Source organism: Salvelinus alpinus, chromosome 35 (genome assembly GCF_045679555.1).
Source record: "Salvelinus alpinus chromosome 35, SLU_Salpinus.1, whole genome shotgun sequence".
Classification (NCBI taxonomy): domain Eukaryota; kingdom Metazoa; phylum Chordata; class Actinopteri; order Salmoniformes; family Salmonidae; genus Salvelinus; species Salvelinus alpinus.
This window is the reverse complement of record NC_092120.1, coordinates 15796274-15818368: the sequence shown is the minus strand read 5'-3', so window position 1 is coordinate 15818368 and position 22095 is coordinate 15796274. Positions and strand designations below refer to the sequence as shown.

Here is a 22095-nt window from a genome sequence, read left to right as displayed (position 1 = left end):
AATACATTAGTAGGGGAAAAGACAATGAGCCAGAACACATGCTGACAAGGTTATTAGCAAGTCAATTATTTATTTTTCTGCAATTTTACTTAGAAAACTCTTATAATCTAACCTGAGAATAGCACGTCTGCTACAGGTGATAGAGGCTGGTAAATTCTGTATTTGCCATTTCAAAAAAGAAAACAAACAAAATGAACTACAGCCAACAATTTCCTTTCGCTACCTTATTAGTTATTTTCAACATAATTGACAGTGCTCACTTCCCACTAAACGTGAAGAATTTGACTGCAAAAGAAACATCAGCAGTCAACTTCGGCTATATTCAGCTGAAGAGCAACAGTTCTGAGAGACAGTTTCGAGCAAAACAGGGTAACAATTTTATTTTGCACTTACAAAGCACAAGGTCACAGAGTAGGAGAGCTTGTCGAGGTGGAATCATTGAGTATACATGACTTTTCACAGGGCTGAGTATTAGTGCTGCTTTGCTGATTCCGGAGCCAGACAGGACATGTCTAAAACTCCCTGATTAGGGACTAAAACACAAATGTACCTATTCCCATTCCCCAATTTCAGAACAAAATACATGACGCAAATCCAGTCATCAATAACAATGGTATTATCCTCATTAACTTGCCTGTTTGCACATCGAATGCATTTCAACTTGGTTATTTTCCTAGATGAGTGAAAGAGTGTCTGAGATTAAATGTTTACCCAAGTCTTTATTAGCAACCATTACTGTTTGCAAGGAGAGGAAATTCAGAGCAGATACGAAGTGCAACGATGGGAAGTTTCTCTGTTCTTGGTTTCTATCTTGAGCAGTGAGTTGGTTCATTTATTCTCTCCAGAGAGTCTTTTTCCTTGGGTGCATTAAGCTCCATTTGATGTGTTGGTTACAAAAATAAAAGCCAAAACACTAGACATGATACTTGTGGTTATTCTTACACATATCAAGACACAGAAACATCATACACACAATCGCAAAAAACATCCAGACTTCTGTAGCCGCTAAATTTAGCTTAGCAGTGAACTCAATGCGCTTTCTCAAGAGTGAGTTTAACGTGACACAATGTTGAAATAAAAAAATTTGGTAGTGTCTGAAATGGCACCCTATCCCCTACATAAAAGCACTACTGTTGGTCAAAAGTAGTGCACTACATAATAGGGTGCCATTTCGGATACAACCTGTGATGTTCCACCCAGAATCGTTTACATTTGCACTCACTTCATATGTCAGCTGACATTTTAAGAGCTCAACCTTTCGGAGGCCGTATCAGTGGTCTATCAAATCTAACCAGGCCACAGTCTCAAACCAGCCTTAAAGATTGTGTATTAAATTGCATAATTGTAGAAAAGGGCCAGAGTACAGTAAATTCATTATTGATTACCATTTCAATTTCCCACTAACGCCAGTGGCCATTGGCTTTACTTCAACATGAAACATTTATATAATGTTGCATGGATGCTATTTTAAAAACAGGTCTGTTAATGCAAGCACTGTAAACTGTGATATTGGGCAAAGCACAGCTATTCCTTCAGGTACACCAAAATTGCATCCTTGAGATAGTGAGCTCAAAGTATTGGGACATTGACATTTTTTGTTGTTTTGGCTGTGCTCCAGCACTTTGGATTTGGAATGAGAAAATGACTGAGGTTAAAGTGTAGACTGTCAGCTTTAATTTGAGGGTATTTTCATCCGTATCGGGTGCTGTTTAGAAAGCACTTTTTGTACATAGTAAGTCCCCCCCCTCTCTGATTTTATGGGCCCAAAAGTATTGTGACAAATTCATTTATGTGTATTAAAGTACTCAAAAGGTTTAGTATTTGGTCCCATATTCCTAGCACGCAATGATTACATCAAGCTTGTGCCTACTTAAACTAGTTGGATGCATTTGCTGTTTGTTTGGTTGTGTTTGATAATAACAGATAGTCCTGAATGAATCGTGAATAATGATGAGTGAGAAAGTTAGAGGCATAAACATCATAACAACCCCCCCCCCCCAATAATGCTAACCTCCCGTTATTGTAATGGTGAGAGGTTAGCATGTCTTGGAGGTATGATATCTGTGCGTCGAACTTTCACTCATCATTATTCACGATTCATTCAGTACTATCCGTAATCATGGTAGCATCCATATTAATGTAGAAGTGTTTAGAAACGAATTTACAAAAAGAAGTCGCTCCAAAATGACAATGCATTATTTACCATTGATTATGATTATTTTGGGCCCAATAGAAATCAATCTAAACAAAGAGCAAATGCATCCAACAAGTTTGTAGAGAGTCACAAGCTTTCTGTAATCATTGCGTGCTAGGAATATGGGACCAAATACTAAACATTTTGAGTACTTTAATACACATGAATACATCCAAATACTTTTGGTCCCTTAAATTGGGGGGGGACAATGTACAAGAAGTACTGTAATTTCTAAAGCGGTTCACCCGATATGGATGAAAATACACCAAAACTAAAGCTGACAGTCTGCACTTTAACCTCAGTCATTGTATCATCTTAAAGTGCTGGAGTAGAGAGCCAAAACAACAAAATGTGTCATGTCCCAATACTTTGAGCTCACTGTATATCGGTGTCACTTTTGAAAACACCTAATAATATTGCCAACGATCAAGGCATTCTTTCACATAGTTCTGCAATGCAGCGGTTTATTTGTATCGTGTTTCTGTTCTACTGGCTGGTAACCTACCACTCACTCATACATCATCTATTCCTCTAGGATACATGAGCTTTTCTAAATGAGTCTTTCTGGGCATATTTTTAACAATACACAAACTAATAAATTAAAACCGCTAACGTAACAAAAATGGTAATATGAATCTCAACCACAAATACAGACTAAAATAAAATATGACTGAAGAGAATGGGAAAACTCCTCAATAACAAAATATCCAACGTCAATGGAGGGAGGAGTTGTGCAGAGGGTTTCTCTGGGCTAGTAGAGGGTTTCTCTGCTGGTTTTGACCGGTTCTCTCTCTGAGACATGTCAATTGTGTACACGGTGGCTTCTTTTGTCATTTCAACTGATCCTGGATCAGTCAAGTGCAGCCAACAAAGCAGCAGGAGCCTGCCAAGAGTCTCGGATGCAGCCACAAAGACAAGGCCAGGGAAGACTAACTGTCTGCGACTGAAAAACAGTGATTCGTCAGTAGCTCGTTCATTTTGTTCTGTTCCTACGTGTCGTCTCCAGGCTGCCTCGTTCTCCTCTTCCTTCTACCCATCCTGCTCTCCGTCTCCCTCGTTCATTGTGGCGGCGTCTCGCCCACGCCCTCGATGCCGTGCTGCTGGAGTTGCGCTCGGAGAAGGGCATTCTCATTCTTCAGCTCCTCGATCTGAGACAAACAACAACAATGTCCGCCAACAAAAAACAACGGGTGTCCTCAATGTAATCAATGAATTAGCAGCAGCTTAACAAAATACGTCAACTTCTAGGCCTCACTTGTTCTTTCAATGATTGAAGAACTAGACAGAAACGTCTGTTGTATACACTTTTCAACAAAAGTTTTGGACAATCCTGGCCATAACATCCATCTGTTTTAAATCTCAAGGTACTGTACTATCATCCCAGCTTCTCCTCTGGGCTATCACACACTCACTGCCTCTCTATCCCCCACAGGACTGGAGACTGTTCACTTCTGAGCATTAGAATGAGGACATGGAGAACGGTGCTTTGGGATTCAATAAGGAATGAAAGGCAAAACACTCTCCATACAATTCTATAACTTCATTTTTGAAGGAAAAATGGCACTTCGGTCGTCAGACGTAAAATGAACGTTAAATGTGATCAAACGCCTACATTTGTTTGAACATCAACCCTTTCTGTTCGCAGGCGTGTGATTATATGTGATAGCCTGGTCCCAACTCTGTTTGTGCAGTCTTGCCAACTCCAATGTTGTGCCTGACAATGACCATAGAAGTTGGCAAGATGGCACAAACCGATCCGGGTCCAGGCTAGGCCTCTGATTCTTTGTGATAGCATTCTTTCTAGGCTGTTTTACCTGCTGTCTGCAGAGCTCGTTGTCCACCTGTACTCTCTCCACCTCTTTGACACCGTCCAGGAGCCTCTGGTTATTCTGACGGAGCTCTCGGATGTAGTCACACGCCTTAGACAGGATGCCCCCTTTACTCTGGGGGAAGGAGAGAGGAGTTCATTAAGATCTTGCTGTGTGGACGACAGGAAGAGTAACCGCTGCTTTCGCAACATCTATTGGGGATCCTAATAAAATACCAATACTTGTGCATGCGCACACACACGTGTCTAAATGAATGCAAACACCCCCCACACCCACACAATTGATTCCAATTAAAAATCGTATTTTCCCTAAGCCTAACCTTAACCTAACCCCTAAGCATATTAAAATGTGTACACACACACACGACAAAGCTGCTGAGAGTGCCTTACAGAGTGACTTACAGCCCCCGTCTTGGTGCTGTCTATGTTGCAGTCGGGGATGATTTTGGAGAGCGTGACGATCCAATTGTTGATCTTGTCTCTCCGCCGCCTCTCAACTGTTGAGACACACAGAACAGGTTCAGAGAAAGAGGTGAACAATAGGGATACATGCGGAGTGGTTAGGGTCTACATGGATATTTTTCTCTGCATGCCTTGAATAGTCACTTAGCTAGACATGTGACATTGTGGGAACATCTGACAGTTCAACAGCAGCCTCTAGTGGTTGGTTGATATACAAAATGAAATTCCCTAAAAGTGCCTCTGGGATAGAATTAGAAAAAATATCTATTGTCCACTTAATGTGGCTTTGGTTTCAAACATTAAAAAAAGAAACATTAAAACATCACAAGGTGCAGCTAATTTAAAAAGAAATTCAACAAGATATTGCATACACTACATGGCCAAAAGTATGTGGACTCCCATTCAAATGAGTAGATTCAACTACTTCAACCACACCGTTGCTGACAGGTGTACAAAATCAGGCACAAAGCCATGCAATCTCCATGGACAAGCATTGGCAGTAGAATGGCCCTTACTGAAGAGCTCAGTGACTTTCAACATGGCACCGTTATAGGATGCCACCTTTCCAACAAGTCAGTTCGCCAAATTTCTGCCCTGCTAGAGCTGCCCCGGTCAACTGTAAGTGCTGTTATTGTGAATAGGAAACGTCTAAGAGTAACAACGGCTCAGCTACGAAGTGGTAGGCCACACAAGCTCACAGAACTGGAACGCAGAGTGCTGAAGCGTGTACAAATGGTATGTCATCAGTTGCAACACTCACTACAGAGTTCCAAACTGCCTCTGGAAGCAATGTCAGCACAAGAACTGTTCGTCGGGAGTTTCATGAAATGGGTTTCCACAGCCGAGCAGCCGCAGACAAGCCTAAGATCACCATGAGCAATGCCAAGCATCGGCTGGAGTGGTGTAAAGCTCACAGCCATTGGACTCTGGAGCAGTGGAAACGCGTTCACTGGAGTGATGAATCACGCTTCACCATCTGGCAATTCGATGGACTAATCTGGGTTTGGCGGAAGCCAGGAGAACGCTACCTGCCCGAATGCATAGTGCCAACCTTAAGTTTGGTGGAGGAGGTATAATGGTCTGGGCCTGTTTTTCATGGTTCGGGCTAGGCCCCTTAGTTCCAGTGAATGGAAATCTTAACGCTACAGCATAAAATGACATTCTAACTTTGTGGCAACAATTTGGGGAAGGCCCTTTCCTGTTTTAGCATGACAATGCCCCCGTGCACAATGCAAAGTCCATACAGAAGTGGTTTGTCAAGATCAGTGTGGAAGAACTTGACTAGCCTGCACAGAGCCCTGGCCTCAACCCCACCTAATACCTTTGGGATTAATTGGAACGCCGACTGTGAGCCAGGCCTAGTCGCCCAACATCACGAATGCTCGTGGCTGAATGGAAGTAAGTCCACGCAGCAATGTTCCAACATCTAGTGGAAAGCCTTCCCAGAAGAGTGGATGCTGTTATAGCAGCAAAGAGGGGGGCCAACTCCATATTCATTTCCATGATTTTAGAATGAGTCCATGTACTTTTGCCATGTAGTGTATCTTGGAATGCAAAAGTAAAGCACAGCGTTGCATGGTTAAGATACACTACCGTTCAAAAGTTCGGGGCCACTTAGAAATGTCCTTGTTATTGAAAGAAAAGCTAATTTTTTGTCCATTAAAATAACATCAAATTGATCAGAAATACAGTGTAGACATTGTTAATGTTGTAAATTACTATTGTAGCTGGAAACGGCCGATTTTTAAAGGAATATCTACATAGGTGTACAGAGGCCCATTATCAGGCAACCTTCCCTCCTGTGTTCCAAAGGCATGTTGTGTTAGCTAATCCAAGCTAATCAATTTAAAAAGGCTAATTGATCATGAGAAAACCCTTTTGCAATTATGTTAGCACAGCTGAAAATGTTTGCCCTGATTAAAGAAGCAATAAAACTGGCTTTCTTTAGACTAGTTGAGTATCTGGAGCATCAGCATTTGTGGGTTCGATTACAGGCTCAAATGGACAGAAACAAAGTACTTTCTTCTGAAACTCGTGAGTCTATTCTTGTTCTGAGAAATGAAGGCTATTCCAATGCCAGAAAATGCCAAGAAACTGAAGATCTCGTACAACGCTGTGTACTACACCCTTCACAGAACAGCGCAAAATGCACAACTGAGCAGGAGAACAAGTACATTAGAATGTCTAGTTTGAGAAATAGACGCCTCACAAGTCCTCAACTGGCAGCTTCATTAAATAGTACCCGCAAAACACCAGTCTCAACGTCAACAGTGAAGAGGCGACTCTGGGATGCTGGCCTTCTAGGCAGAGTTGCAAAGAAAAAGCCATATCTCAGACTAGCCAATAATCTTTAATTTTTAAGATTGTTCTTTTGCCTGACACTAGACAGAGGAAGATTGGGGGAAAAAGTGTTATGGACAGGCGAATCTAAGTTTGAGGTGCTCGGATCACAAAAAATAACATTTGTGAGATGCAGACAAAATTAAACGATGCTGGAGGAGTGCTTGACGCCATCTGTCAAGCATGGAGGCAATGTGATGGTCTGGGGGTGCTTTGGTGGTGGTAAAGTGGGAGATTTGTACAGGGTAAAAGGGATCTTGAAGAAGAAAGGCATTCACTCCATTTTGCAACGCCATGCCATACCCTGTGGACAACGCTTAATTGGAGCAAATTTCCTCCTACAACAGGACAATGACCCAAAGCACAGCTCCAAACTATGCAAGAACTATTTAGGGAAGAAGCAGTCAGCTGGTATTCTGTCTATAATGGAGTGGCCAGCACAGTCACCGGATCTCAACCCTATTGAGCTGTTGTGGAAGCAGCTTGACTGTATGGTATGTAAGAAGTACCCATCAAGCCAATCCAACTTGTGGGATGGGCTTCAGGAAGCATGAGGTGAAATCTCTTCAGATTACCTCAACAAACTGACAACTAGAATGCCAAAGGTCTGCAAGGCTGTAATTGCTGCAAATGGAGGATTATTTGACAAAAGTTTGAAGGACACAATTATTATTTCAAACAAAAATCATTATTTATAACGTTATCAACATCTTGACTATATTTCCTATTCATTTTGCAACTCATTTCATGTGTTTTCATGGAAAACAAGGACATTTCTAAGTGACCCCAAACTTTTGAACGGTAGTGTATATTGGCTCAGAGAACATTGAATCGGGGAGGATTGTGGGTGATGTAGGCCCTTCCCTTTGCTCACCTTCATTGTGTTGCGCTCTCCTCCTTTCATCTCTGGGTGTCCGTGGGCCATCCATTTTCCTACAGACAAAAATAGAACATTTCACCCATTTTCAAAACCTGGGAGTCCTCAGTCCACCTCCATACAAACAGGTGCAAACAGCTAGTTAAATGTTTCTAACTCTTCAGACCAAAATAAAAAATCTTCAGACTACAGCGCTCCATGCAACTAATCCAGTGCAAGAATCCCCCACCAGAACCACTATCTCAAAGCACCTGACCCTTTTACAATTACACACCACTCAGGCACCAGAGCCGTACTCTGCAGGGGGGCCGCCCTGCACCGCCTTGGGCAGCCGTGCTGATCTGAAGCAGCCGTATGGGGCAGCATATGAGGTAATAACACCACCTTGGTGCTGACAGCGAGACGCAGTGACTGGAATTACTGTATTACTGACTGTCTGACGACCATCTGGACAGGCAGATTTCTTGGAGGTGTCTGAGGTGTACGTGTCCTTCCCTGCTATACCCCGGAGACAGTCTAAGGTGCAGGCTTCATTATAATCCTAAATTTCGATGTTGTCGCATTGGTGTCCAGAGTATGGCTAATGACAACTGTTTTTCCTATATGTGTTTTCCCCGTGCTATTCTTTAATTAAGTTCCCCATACGTGACAACCAGATGAGCTCATGAAGGCACTGGGGACGAGATGCGCAGGGCCGTGACAGTAAACTAATACAATTCGACAGCACTTACTTTGACAAAGCTTTAATCTGTCTAATGAATTGTGTCATAAATTAAACCAAAATGGCTGGTGTTCACACAGTGCCCTTACTTTTTTCACATCTAATGAGTAAAAGCAATTAAAAGCAAGCTAAAACAAAGGGGGCTGTTTTTACTTTAACCTAGCTATTCAAGGTCTTACAGAACTGAACAGAAACACAACTCATTGCAATACTGCATCAGGAGTACCATCAAAGAGTACACACACACTTTCCAATGCTAAATGTAGCTCAATCACATCAAGGGTCTAACATAATCACCAGGGAATTGTACTAAAGGGAATGAAGGGGGAATAGGGAGCTGGTATGATTGTTCTTTCTTCTTTGTGGTATATGATCTAGGCCTAATTTGATTGGTTTATTGGTTGCAGGGGGAGGGGATGTGGAAGTTGTCCTCACCAGTTTAAACCGTCATGTTGCAGCATCTCGGTTTCGTCTCTGCGAACGGCAGGTAAGCGGTGGAAGTTTTCATTTCATTTCATTTATTTGCATAGATCAAATATGTTCAGTCATGGATTAGTTTATGCGTTGTTGATGAAAGAATAAAATTAAAAATACACAAATTATCACACACAAGAAAAACATATGGAAAGGGGGAATAGAATGGCAAAACACAGGAAAAACAAGTCCTCCCTAGACAACAGCACACATTGCAGTGGTATCCAGCCCTTTTAAACTGTACATTTAACAGTGGAGTAGATAAAAGCTTACTGGTAGCCAAAGAGAACTGGGGAATCACTGCAGCCCGACACTAGAACTAGACATACAACAACTGGACTGGTCTTGTACGAACATCCCACACAAAGCCCCAAGAAGCCTAAAGAACTTGGGAAGAGTCCAGATCAGTCTTAATAACAAACCCATAGCCCAACACCTTACTGTATGCAAATTGATGACCATCCCCTTTACCTAAAGCTAAATTGTAAAATGTATTTCCCCCCCCCCCCCCGAATATAAGAAGCTCCATGTTGCTCTACAGGCCTGAGAATAAGAGTTAATCACATACAGGCAGGGAAATGGCAAGGGATATCCACTCAGTCCAACACAAATTAGATTTCAGAGGATCATGTGTTCGTTCTGGATGGCAAAACAAGCATGGCATTATGTCAAATTTAAAAAAGCACTTTGGAACCATTCTTCCAAACCATTTCCCGCATGTGCAGAACCCTTGAAACAATCTCATAACAAAAAACACACAACTCCTTATTTTATATTCAAACACTTGCCTGGCACTCCCCCTTCTAGATGATATGTTAGTTTATGGGCATGTTTACAATTTACTCACACCCCTTGGCTCTGGGCAGCATGTCTTCATAGAAATTACATTTCCTAAATTAACCAGAACACTAATGTCAAATGAATTCACTGACACAAATATCATTAATCATCCATTTGGCATGAGAGATTATTTAGATTTTCAGCATGGATTAACCAGAGTTAACAGTTTGGTTTTGATTCAGTGTTACTCATTCAGAGTGGTTTGAGGAAAATAGCTTCATCGCATGATAATGATATTGATGATTGTGAAAGAGATAAACAAAATGAGGAAGTAGACAAAAAAAAGGGGGGAAACCAGGGCAACAAGGACAGGGACACAATGACCCTGTGAGGACATCATCCATCCCACAAGAACAGCAATGTTCAAGGAAACTACACACACACACATGCAGTGCTGTCTGACCCAGATCCAGGTCACGCTCAACCCAAATCTCTGTGAAAGTGAATAGGGGGGATGCAGTGCGACTATACTTTCAGTTTTTGGAGAGAATAGTCAATACTACTTTTTCGATATTTAATCAGTGACTTAGTTTTCCAGTCTAACTGATACATCTCAGACTCAAAGCAAACCAACTCTTAGATGTTCTAGAAAAATCCTGTCAAATGACTTCTTAACAGGTTATTACTGATGAAAGGTTGAAATTACCGCATAACACCTAAGCGTACAGGCTAGTTCCTACTTGGAAAACATGTCTGACATGCTTGTGGTAGATGAACGCAAGGCCTGCGTAGGTGGGTTTTTGACTGCTTAACATCTGGAGTGGCTCAGACTACTGTGTGCATGGGCTCTCCTTTCAGAGTCCCTCTAAAATGAGGGACATAGGAGGAGCAAGAAGCGCTGTGGTTGATACTCACTCAGGGTAGGGGTGTGTGCGCGGGGCTATGGTTCGCTGTGTGCCTGTCTGCAAGACGTCAGGAGGGGTCATCATCACGTAGAACTGACCTGTGGGAGAAGAGATGACATGGGAACGGGAGAGAGAGAGAGAGAGAGCGAGAGAGAGAGAGACATGGGGCAGGTTGGAGACTTCAGTGACAAAGTCTTAAGGGAGAATTTGCTGGGTGACACTGGACTCTAGCAATGAGACAAACCTTGTGGCTGAGGGGATGAACAGTTAATCTCTCTCAGTCAGCACTGTGTCGTGGTACTCAAATGTCAATTTGATAAGTGGTCATTCTTTATGTCTGGACTTGAACCAAGAACGAGGGACAGTATTTTGCCCTCAGAAGACTGCTAGCCTAGCGTTAGAAGTAGAGGTAGTGCTGACTCACCCCCGGCCTGTGTGGGGTCGGAGGTGGTCTGCACAGACACAGTGCCGTCGCTCACAGCCGTAGCTGGGAAGTAGGCGAAGCGCGTCTCCCCTCCCAGCGTCTCTCCCACGGGGCTACCCCCATTACTGAAAGGGTTCTGGATCACAGCCTGACAGGGGACAAGGTGGGAAGGGTTAGCAAGCCCTACTGACAACTAACTTACGACATGGATATTACTTGATAATAATTAATTACAAGTGACACATTTATATATATATATATATATATATAAATAAATAAATGTAAGTGTCCTGATTCCTGCACAACAACAATATACAGATAACTTGTATAACGATCAATAGTTTGATACTACTGAAGTAGGTCAGGCTCCCTAGCCATTAGGAACTGTGTTATTGTAAGGGGTGACAGTAGTGGCCTCGGTTCCTGGTACCTACCTGGGCCACTGCTTGAGGAGCACCGGGGAAGGCGGCCGTGGAGACCACGCTAACCGGCCCTCCCCCGTCATCTCTCCCCTCCAGCTGCTGGTCAGTTACCTGGACAACACGGTAAGTCACCTGGGGAAGAGAGGGAGACAGAGAGAGATGGAGAAACAGACAGAGAGAAACCAGAGTCATTAATTCTACAACAAAGAGCACGGGATGCCTTCTAGCCTGACGTCATATTGAGGTTCACACCCTAGGCTATAGTATTTAAACCCTTGCACATTGAATGATACTGCTAGGCCTACAATTGATCTACACACCCAACGTATGCTTATATGGCAGAATGTGCCTAATTCAATATAAAAACAACGTCAAAATAATCTGTATTTGTACCCCTTCATCATGTGACTCACCTCCTGACTAGCATGTGACACCAGCCGCATGCCAATCCAGGAAGGGAATCACATGATCACTCACACTAATTGTGTTTACTCCAAATGAGCAGCGAAAGGACCAGCTCTATCTAGCATCATCCCAAAAAATAAATAAAAAGGATTTATGTGAAGATATAACGTTCACTGTGACGGTTCACAAAAGCGTAGACGTAAACGTAAACAATTAACAAACCAATTTGACATCCAAACCTGTAGGCCTATATCAGTGTCCTGGCCGGTTCTGCTGTCTGGGTTCAAAGCGAACGAACACAAGGCTCTCAATTCAACAGAGAGGTTAGTGTTGAATTACAGGGTTATTCAGGGTTTTCCATTGTGTGATGCGGTTGATTCTCTAGTGGAGGGATGGGCAACACCAGTCCACGGGGGCCTGATTGGGTGTCCAGTCCCAGCTAACACACCAGACTCCAATAATCAACTAATCATGATCGTCAGTTTAGAATGCAATTAGTTTAAATCAGCTGTGTTTGCTAGGGATGGGGGGAAAGTATGACACCACTCTGGCCCCTGGGGACCAGAGTTGCCCATCCCTGCTCTAGTGTGAGTGAGTGATGCAGTAAACTGACCTCATACCGTAAAAACAGACCTATGTGAATTCAGCTAGTTAAAGGTTTCTAAAAAATAAAAAAATAAAAAAAACGCTGTTCAGGTGACACCCACCTGACCACCCTCAGAGCGGAACTGGTACTGAATGTTGTGGTCCGCGAATGCCTGGGCCTGCTGAATACTGCCTATGGTAACAGCAGTCTGCTCCCCTTCCCCGTCTCCTGAGAGAAGGACAATGGAATGAGAGGATCGATAGAAGGATGGAAGAGAAAATGAACACTCAGATATCCTTTGATGAGAAATGAGTGAGACAAGGAGTATTATTGCAAAAAAGCTAGGCCAAAAAATATTTGACACTTAAACGTGTGTTTTAGGTCTGTTCTTTGGTCGTTTTTTTAAAGCAGCAGGTTTTTCAAGAGGATGCCTGAAATGTCAGTACTTTGAAATGTATGAAAGAGTAAGAATGGTGAAGGTACGCACAATGGCACACATGCATCCGAAACGCATACATCCCACCATAAATTCTTACCTTCTAATTGGACGACCTCCTCCTCTTGTTTTTCGTGACTAGGAAGACATGAACAAAGGAAAAATTCTAAATATAGGCAAGCAAAGTCTAGCTGACAAGGTTAATATAGAGTAGGGGATGGCAGTGGAGTACAAATGTTACAGTGACCTGGCTAATTGCCAGCAGTGGTAGGAAAAGTACTCAATTGTCATACAGTAAAAGTAAAGATACCATATTAATAGAAAATGACTCAAGTAAAAGTCATCCAGTAAAATACTACTTGAGTAAAAGTCTAAAAGTATTTGGTTTTAAATATACTTTAGTTTCAAAAGTAAATGTAATTGCATATATTAATATTAAGCAAACTAGATGGCAGCGTTTTAAAAAATAATGACAAAAATAATCATATTTATAAATAGCAGGGGGTATATTCCAATACTCAGACATCATTAACAAACAGAGCATTTAGAGATGCCAGTATTTTTACTTAAGTACTTCACACCACTGCTTCCTTTCTCATATCAGCGTCATTAAAAGGCATGGTCATCGCCTCCTCAAGCACAACGAACAATAGCAGACTGTGGCAAGGGGCCGATGTAGAAATCGCTCTGTCATTTCCTGGTTGCTAAAATTCTACACTCTTCTCTCAATTTGAATAGCGCAGGGAATCATTGTGTAGGGAATCTAAAAAATAAATAAATCAATTAAATTAAATAAAAATCGCTGTAAAATATATTTTCAATTAAAAAAACGTGGCTGTTTGAAGTTGGTGGACTAAACAAAGTAAAACAGTCTCCACCATCATCTATGCAATCTTGAATCCTTGGGAGGTAACCACCATGGCCTACAGTATGCTCGCCAGCATCCCTGGGACATCGGACAGCACTAACCTCCTCACAGAGTTGCGGGAAAATTTGATGCGGGGTAAGGGGGAGAGTCGTTTATATTCAAAGTGGTGTTGCAATTCACCTAGCTTCCACATGGGTGAGATATTCTACATTTGTTTAGCATGTTAAATTCTTCAAGAATCAATGGGCAGTGTTATCTTATATTCATTTAGCAGTGGTGACCGCTGCAAAAAATATGATAAAAAAAAACAGAGCATAACAAACATTAGGAACACCTAAGGTGTCGAAAGCGTTCCACAGGGATGTTGGCCCATGTTGACTCCAATGCTTCCCACAGTTGTGTCAAGTTGGCTAGATGTCCTTTGGGTGGTGGACCATTCTCCATTCTGATGGGAAACTGTTAAGCATGAAAAACCCAGCAGTGTTGCAGTTCTTGACACAAACCAGTGTGCCTGGCACCTACCATACCCTGTTCAAAGGCACTTACATCTTTTGTCTTGCCCATTCATTCTCTGAATGGCAGACATACACAATCAATGTCTCAACTGTATTAATGCTTAAAAAAATCTTTCTTTAACCCGTCTCCTCCCCTTCGTCTACACTGATTGAAGTGGATTTAAGAGGTGACATCAATAAGGGATCATAGCCATCACCTGGATTTACCTGGTAAGTCTATGCCATGGAAAGAGCAGGTGTATACACATATACTAGGGGTGAACGTTGAAACGTTTACACGAAGTTGGGATCATTAACATTAAATTACATCCCTAACTGAAAAACTTGGGTATTTTTCTTTGTTTTTCCCCTCCACATAATTAAAATCACAGTGCAGTTATCACAAAACATTTTCCCTGTTATAGCCTAACTACACGATAGACAAAAAAAGTTGTGTAATTAAAATAAAAACAGGGAGGAAGAGGCGAACTTTAGGCTACTCTGGTGAATTTGCAAGGCATGCAAGACAAGACATTGCGAGATGCAGATTACCAAGAGATCATATAGGCACGGTTCTGCCTGCCCCATCCTCTCTCTTGGGCGCTGCCCTGCCTGCGCTTTCTCTTGGCTAATGATGCAAGCGTGTGTTCAGTCTTCGGTCTGTTGCATGTAGAATAGCCTAGCCTATTAATTTTGTCTCATAGGCCCTAATATGGAATTACAGTAGGCTACAGGTAGCCTGTATCAATTAACCCTGAAAGCACCTCGGCTAGAGCATGTTTGTTTGTCTTTTAGGGTAGGCTACACCACGGCTTATTAAAATGCTGACACGAAACCTTCTCTGGTGATATGAAGCGGGACTAATGTCCATCACTAGGCGACCAGAACTGTCAATCAAATAATATAGAGCACACTCTCCTAAAAAAAAGTACTTTAACGTTTGTTAAATACAGTGGCTTAACAATATATTTAGTAGAAAGAAAACACATCTAGCTACCCTACCATAGCAAACTGCATTAAAAAAACATCAGTACATTAAATCAGCAAATCTGTTGTCAGGGCAAAAATACAGATAATTCTATGCCGGAGCAGAATTCTATTGTCTGAAATGGTAGACCTACAGACGCTTATGATGAGTCACTTTTTTTAAATTCTCCAAAAAGTACATTGTTGCTATCGACACGCTGAATTCTATGTCTGTAAAAGGGTTGCGGTAGATATAACTTCATTACCCGGCCGTAGCGGTCATACATACAAGTTTTGCAATTATGCTGCGGGACTTAGAGGTAATTTGTGGTGTAGTACGGTACCCTGCGTCACTACTTCATTGCTCCAGACCAGCGCAAGGGGGAGTTAGAGCACTGATTATGCTTTTGGGTCCTACTGTGTCTCTAAGTGACAATGAAAGGGCGACATAAACCTAAATAGAAACAGATAATTGTGCAATACTTCAGTATTACTTGCTAAAACTGTTGTTACACTAAGGTTAGGATTATTTTGCTCTTACTGTAGTACTGTAGACCACTCCCGACTGGTCACATTGTACAGCGCCTGAGTGGCGCAACTATGTTGCTACAGATGCTGGTTCAATACCCATGCCAGCCTCGACTGGGAGACACATGAGATGACTGTAGGTTTTTGGCTTCTCTCCCTCTAAAAACAGAAATAAATCATTCTAAATAACAAACTGGCTTTATTTACAAATTAGTAACAATGTCTCACCGCATGTTCAAGAAAGGCCTTTTTCCTCGCTCATATTACGTTATTTGAAAAATGAAATCTCCAAAATAGTTATTATTTAAACAAAGCGATTAATATTATTATTAATTTAGAATAATATAAAAGCCCCTTGGATACAATCACAGATCTATTATTAACTCTGTTATTAGCAGGACAATATATATTGGTCATGCTTCCGAATGGCGCACAACGGGATTGCCTTGCAGTTCTCCAGCTGTATCCACTGAAAACGCGCAAGGTTCAAGGCACGAGGGCAGGGGGCACAGGATGGGCCGCAGAGCCGGGCACAGAAGATGGACCTAGCCCATGGGGAAGGGAGGAGGAAGGGTGGACCCCCACCCCGCCACACTGGGTAGCACAGAGAAACACTAAGGGGCATTGCACTAATAATGGTGCTGACTACGGAAACGTTTCCGCTGTTCTTAGTGCCAGTCTGCACGTTCAAACTAAAACAATGTAACTAATAATGGCATCTTTATAATTTCATTAATAAAATAAAAATACTCTTTCAAAATGCAGATGTTAATTTAGTAATTCGTTATTGATGCATAACTATGGGAAAAAATATCACTGAATTACAGAAATATCCTCCAATCCTCTATATGTAATTATTGGCGGAGAGTCACGTTACATTTTTCGATCTAAGCGACATGAGTCTCACTAGCGTTGAGTAATGTGCTGTAAAAAGGGGTGTCTTATTTAAAGAGCATATTGAAGTTAGAAGCAATAGGATTTGAAGCAATAGCCTACAACTACTTTAGCACCGATTCGCGCTGCTCCGAGACACGTATGGGGACTATTCTTGATAAATCAATGAGATTTTTATTTGGACTGAATCTTCGTTTGGGTATTGGTTGGAGAAATGTTATGCTCTTAGTGTAACCTTTATTTAACTAAGCAAGTCAGTTAAGAACATTTTTTTTTTTTAAAGGACAGCCTACTCCTTCCTCCCCGTCGGGGAACTGAACCCCGGTCTAACGCACGACACAGAGATTCTTTAGCTAAATAGCCTAGTACTGTAGCCTACTCCCAACCATCACGTTGTACAGCGCCATATTTTCCGTTCCATCCTACAGGAAACCGAGGGGGTGTTTTGTTTTTCTTGGAATAGAAACATCATAATATTAATCAAATTAATTTAGCAAAAATTCTTAAAATCAGTCCCATATACTATGTTCTGACAAAAAAAGGTTTGAAATTCTCTAGCACAGCCACTATTGAAGGCTATCAAATGCTTCTCAAAGATGCCCTCTGGTGGCCAAACTAGCACTAACGAACCAGTGGTTGGCACTGGTACACGTTAAATAACGTTCCATAGAACTCTGCGGAACCATGCAAGCTGTGCCGCAGTACGCAGCAACTTTTAAAGGACGAACCACTGTAGGCTACGTTATAGGATCATTATTCTGCATTGTGAATTGACATGCAATTTTTTTTTTTATGTCATTTTAACAGAAAACACTAAGCAAAAATTGACCAAATATTATTTATGAATTAATATACACATATACATATACATATATATATATATATATACATACATACACACACACACAGACACAAACATTTGAAGTCAGAAGTTTACAAACTGAGTTTAAATGTATTTGGCTAAGGTGTTTCACAATTTCTGACATTTAATCCAAGTAAAAATTCCCTGTCTTAGGTCAGTTAGGATCACCACTTTATTTTAAGAATGTCAAATGTCAGAATAATAGTAGAGAGAAATAAATAAATAATCTCTACTATTATTCTGACATTTCACATTCTTAAAATAAAGTGGTGATCCTAACTAACCTAAGACAGGGAATTTTTACTAGGATTAAATGTCAGCAATTGTGAAAAACTGTGTTTAAATGTATTTGGCTAAGGTGTATGTAAACTTCCGACTTCAACTGTGTGTGTTATCTATATCTATTAGTACCAGTCAAACGTTTGGACACACCTACTCATTCCAGGATTCCTCGTTATTTGTACTATTTTCTACATTGTAAAAATAATAGAAGACATCAAAACTATGAAATAACACATATGGAATCATGTAGTAAGCAAAAAATGTGTTAAACAAATCAAAATATATTTTATATTTAAGATTCTTCAAAGTAGCCACCCTTTGCTTCCTGGAAGCTGAAAATGTCCCAGTTCTTCCCTGGCTTGCATACTTAGACATTTCACCCATTGAGCATGTTTGGGATGCTCTGAATTGACATGTACATGACGTGTTCCAGTGAAGAGGTGTGAGACAAGGTACTGACTGGTTCTGATCCACACCCCTACATTTTAAGGTATCTGTGACCAACAGATACGCATCTGTATTCCCAGTCATGTGAAACCCATAGATTAGGGTCTAATGAATTTATTTCAATTGACCAATGTCCTTATATGACCTGACCAAATTCACATAGAATTGTACAGTGTACAGTATACAATCACATTGAAAGCAAGTCTATGAATCAGCAGATCTGTTCTATGCGTCCTGGTCTTAAATTTAGTTTTTGGAGTCTTACTTTCAGTTTTGTACACCTGCTTCAAACAGCTGAAAATACAATGTTTGGTTATGTAAAAATATATTTCACTGCGGTTTAGATGGTACAATGATTCTCTACACTATAGTTGCTTGTTTTGTGGCAGAGCGATTTCTACGTACAAAAATGAAAAATTAATGTAGCAACTACATTCTAGCTGTAAGCTAACAACTTCGTATATCTCTAACTAACGAACTAACTAACTAACGTTATCTAGCAAGCTAACTAATGTTAGTTCAGTGTTATCGAAACTGATAGCCCTAGCTAGCTAGCTGACGTTAGTTTAGTTAGCTAGCTAGCTGCCTGGCGTTACTACTAGCAAGATTTAGATTACTTAACGTTACCTAGTACTGTAAATTATCTACCGTAGATAACCGTGTTTGCATGAAATTCTGCAATCGTTTGTTATACTGTAACCGTTTTCTAGTTGGATTTGCTAACTTAGCTGTCCAAAAAGATGACTAAAATAAACCACTTTATAGTATCTAGTTTATACTACACATAATCAAGCTGATCTCTAGAAAATGGAGGCCAGGCCTTCGCTTGCTAGAGGAGACGTCTATACATGATGGAGAGGAAGTAGCGGGCATTGTATTACCTTGTCGCGGTGTCCAGACTCTGTTCGAGGTGCATATCCATCAGGGTTGGAATAAAATGTGATATTCACTGACACAGACGCGTAGATGGAAGTGCTGATCACGGGAACAAACACTCGGGTCATGTGAGAGAGACAGTCCAAGACACGTGAGGCATAGATCGGACTCGAAGTTAAAATGGAGACCGCTGCCGCTGGCTGGGGTTTATGTCGCTCTCGAAGCTTTCGTTCTCACGGTTTCACTCGCGCCGCTTGCACTGCTAAATTGAGTCTGGGTCGTCAGGATAGCAACTTGGACTGTTGGAGTTGTTTCGTTGCAAGGTTATGGCACAGTAATTCGTCGAGTAATTTCGGTCAATGTTTTGTCACGCTCGGTTTTTTTCTCCTCTCAAAACCTCTGCAGTAAACCAGCGTCCGTCGTGTGTCACAAAATATGGAGTGGACTGTTAGTGTTAGCGAATTTAATTCCCCGCCCTGCTCTGCATCTATTTTTGTTCAACTTTTGATCTTGGAAGAGGAGTATGTAGAAATGTGTTTTATGAACAGTAGGCTACATGGCAATGTTGATTTGATGTGCCCCTGTTTGAAATTAATTCCAACCTTCTCCATTATATCCATTGCGTGCCAACATTTGTATTATTACATTACAATTACAACTCTGATCATTTTGTTTTGTCTACATTCATGTCTGATATTTACACCAAAGATGGTTTCGAAACTTCGGAGTACAAATCAAGCTCATGTGACATGTGATGCTGCTGATCACGTTGGTTTACTCAGGTGAGAGCTGAGATCGAATCCGGGTTTTTGCTTTAACCACATGACTACCCTGTCAAATGAAAGTGATATACGATATTGAACAGCACCATTTTGTGGTGCACTGAGCATTTTGTAAACATTGAATCAATCAAATAAAAATTGTGTGCAAAGTCTACCTACATTATTTAAAAGTGGTTGATATAATAGTACCATTTTAAATAGATAAATTAAGAGGATATGTGAAGGAGATTCTTCTTCCACTGATATTTTCTATTGACCACCAAGGAACATGTTGCATTTTTAATATGATTTAATACAACTTTTTAGATTGGGTGTGCATGATCATTTTCTTGACAACTTCCCTAAATATGATCTACAGTAGCTCGACCTGGGCCCGGTTTCCAAAAAGCATCTTAAGGCTAAGTTAATTTTAGACCCATAAGATCCTATGGTTCTAATGATGAAGTTAGACTTAAGATGCTTTTGGGAAACAGGGCCCTGGAGCCTTTCAGTGGGGACAGCCTGGGTCAAGTTCTGGGTTGACCTCGCTTTGTGTGCTTATGGCAACCATTGGTATTTCTATGCATCTCAAATGCATTGCCAACTCACTTCCATTCCCCAGGATATACTGGTGATGCTTCTGGTTCCAAAGAGTGTTTTCTCAAAGTCTGAGAGGCCCCTAAAGTGTATATATTTTCAGGTATGGTTTTAACTGAATGTGTGATTGTTTGGTCAACATGGTCATTAAAAAATATCTACAGACCAGTGGCGGTCAATGCCATTTAAGATGAGGGAGGACAGTTTTTATTTCTATTACAGCATACTGGATGATTCTCATTCATATTCCATTCACCCAGTTCAATGTAATAGTGATAGGTTTAGGCTACTACATGATACTCAAATAATTTCCCCTATACCCATCATGAGGTTGCTACAACCTAGCCTATGAATGAAAGTTTACAATGTAGGTGCACACAGGTCGAGAGACAAATTTGAGTTGACAGACAGTGACATATGAACAGACAGTGACATTCAATACCACTTTGCACAATCGTGCATGCATCTAGCTTAAATAGGGTGTAATCATTAGTCCAACAGTTGCAAACAACATTTTCTATTGGACAACTTCAGGTATTTTAAGAAATGTTTTTCAACAGAATCGGTGGAATGAATACACCCCTAATCAGGCGTAAACATAGTTCACTTTCATAGCAGCCACGTTGTATTCCTTCTTGCATCTATGCGCTCTCCTCTCACCTTGTCCCATTGCTTGTGTACTTCAATGCACAACACATCAGCACACATTCTACATCGTTGTCATCATATCAGCTAAAGTAACGTCATAGCTAATAGAACTAAGGCGTTAGTAAACCCGCTACAATCATGCAGTAATGTTACAGTATACTACAGTCAGTCAGCAGTTACACCAACGGGCCCCGGTGGCAATACATTAGTAATATCAAAAGCTTACCTTGACTTGGAAGAGTTCCAGTGTTGTGTTGGAAAGTCATAGCCAGCTAGCTAACATAGCATCCTTCTGTTTGAGCAGGGTGTTTTAGTAGGCTAAACTTTCTAGCTAAGTAAGTGAAACTGAAAGTGAAAAAGAAATGATGAAATTTCTCTCTTGCTTCTCCTTCATTTTGGAATAAATTAATTTCTTTAAAACTGTTCAACTATTGTCTTTCTCTTTGAGTCAACTACTCACCACATTTTATACACTGCAGTGCTAGCTAGCTGTAGCTTATGCTTTAAGTACTGGATTAATTATCTGATCCTTTGATTGGGTGGACAACATGTCAGTTCATGCTGCAAAAACGTTGATAGGCTGGAGGACGTCCTCCGGAAGTTGTCATGATTACTGTGTAAGTCTATGGAAGGGGGTGAGATCCATGAGCCTCCTAGGTTTTGTATTGAAGTCAATGTACCCATAGGAGCGCGGAAGCTAGCTGTCCTCTGGCTACACCATGGTGCTACCCTACAGAGTACTGTTGAGGCTACTGTAGACCTTCTTTGCAAAATGGTGTGTTTTAATCAATTATTTGGTGATGTGATTATATTTAGTTTAGTTATATTTAACAAGGATAACTTTTAAAATGTTAGAACATTTACATTTTTATGAAATTCACTGAGGAGAATGGTCCTTCTCTTGCTCCTCTGAGGAGCCTCTGCTAAAGATAATCTTGAGATTAGCTGCCTATGATGTTTGAACCAGACTTCTATTCCCATAAATGATTACAAAAACAAACAATTTTTAAATTAACTA

The 22095-nt window shown here is 41.0% G+C and overlaps 1 protein-coding gene across 7 annotated transcripts; it reads right to left on the bottom strand.

The window, feature by feature from the left end:
- Window positions 1-42: 42 nt before the first annotated feature.
- On the bottom strand, window positions 43-21487 carry LOC139564631 (upstream stimulatory factor 2-like). 7 transcript variants are annotated; one of them, XM_071384325.1, is made up of 11 exons: window positions 19077-21487; window positions 12955-12992; window positions 12540-12646; window positions 11440-11559; window positions 11006-11153; window positions 10592-10679; window positions 8858-8896; window positions 7699-7757; window positions 4413-4519; window positions 4009-4137; window positions 43-3342 (listed from the first exon to the last, which is right to left on the bottom strand). In XM_071384325.1, the coding sequence occupies exons 1-11, from the start codon at window positions 19115-19117 to the stop codon at window positions 3253-3255; spliced, it is 966 nt and encodes a 321-aa protein (XP_071240426.1). In that variant the 5' UTR covers window positions 19118-21487; the 3' UTR covers window positions 43-3252. The 7 variants fall into 7 exon arrangements, with proteins under 7 accessions (XP_071240426.1, XP_071240428.1, XP_071240427.1 ...); XM_071384327.1 differs by having other exon boundaries at window positions 4425-4519; XM_071384326.1 differs by having other exon boundaries at window positions 12540-12643.
- Between the last annotated feature and the right edge of the window lie 608 nt (window positions 21488-22095).

Coding starts and splice junctions, on each gene's coding strand:
- LOC139564631 (XM_071384325.1), bottom strand. CDS start 19,117: ATGGATATGCACCTCGAACAGAGTCTGGACACCGCGACAAG. Junction 7,758..8,857: donor CAACATGACGGTTTAAACTG/GTGAGGACAACT, acceptor TTTTGTCTGTAG/GAAAATGGATGGCCCACGGA. Junction 4,520..7,698: donor GAGAGCGCAACACAATGAAG/GTGAGCAAAGGG, acceptor GTGTCTCAACAG/TTGAGAGGCGGCGGAGAGAC.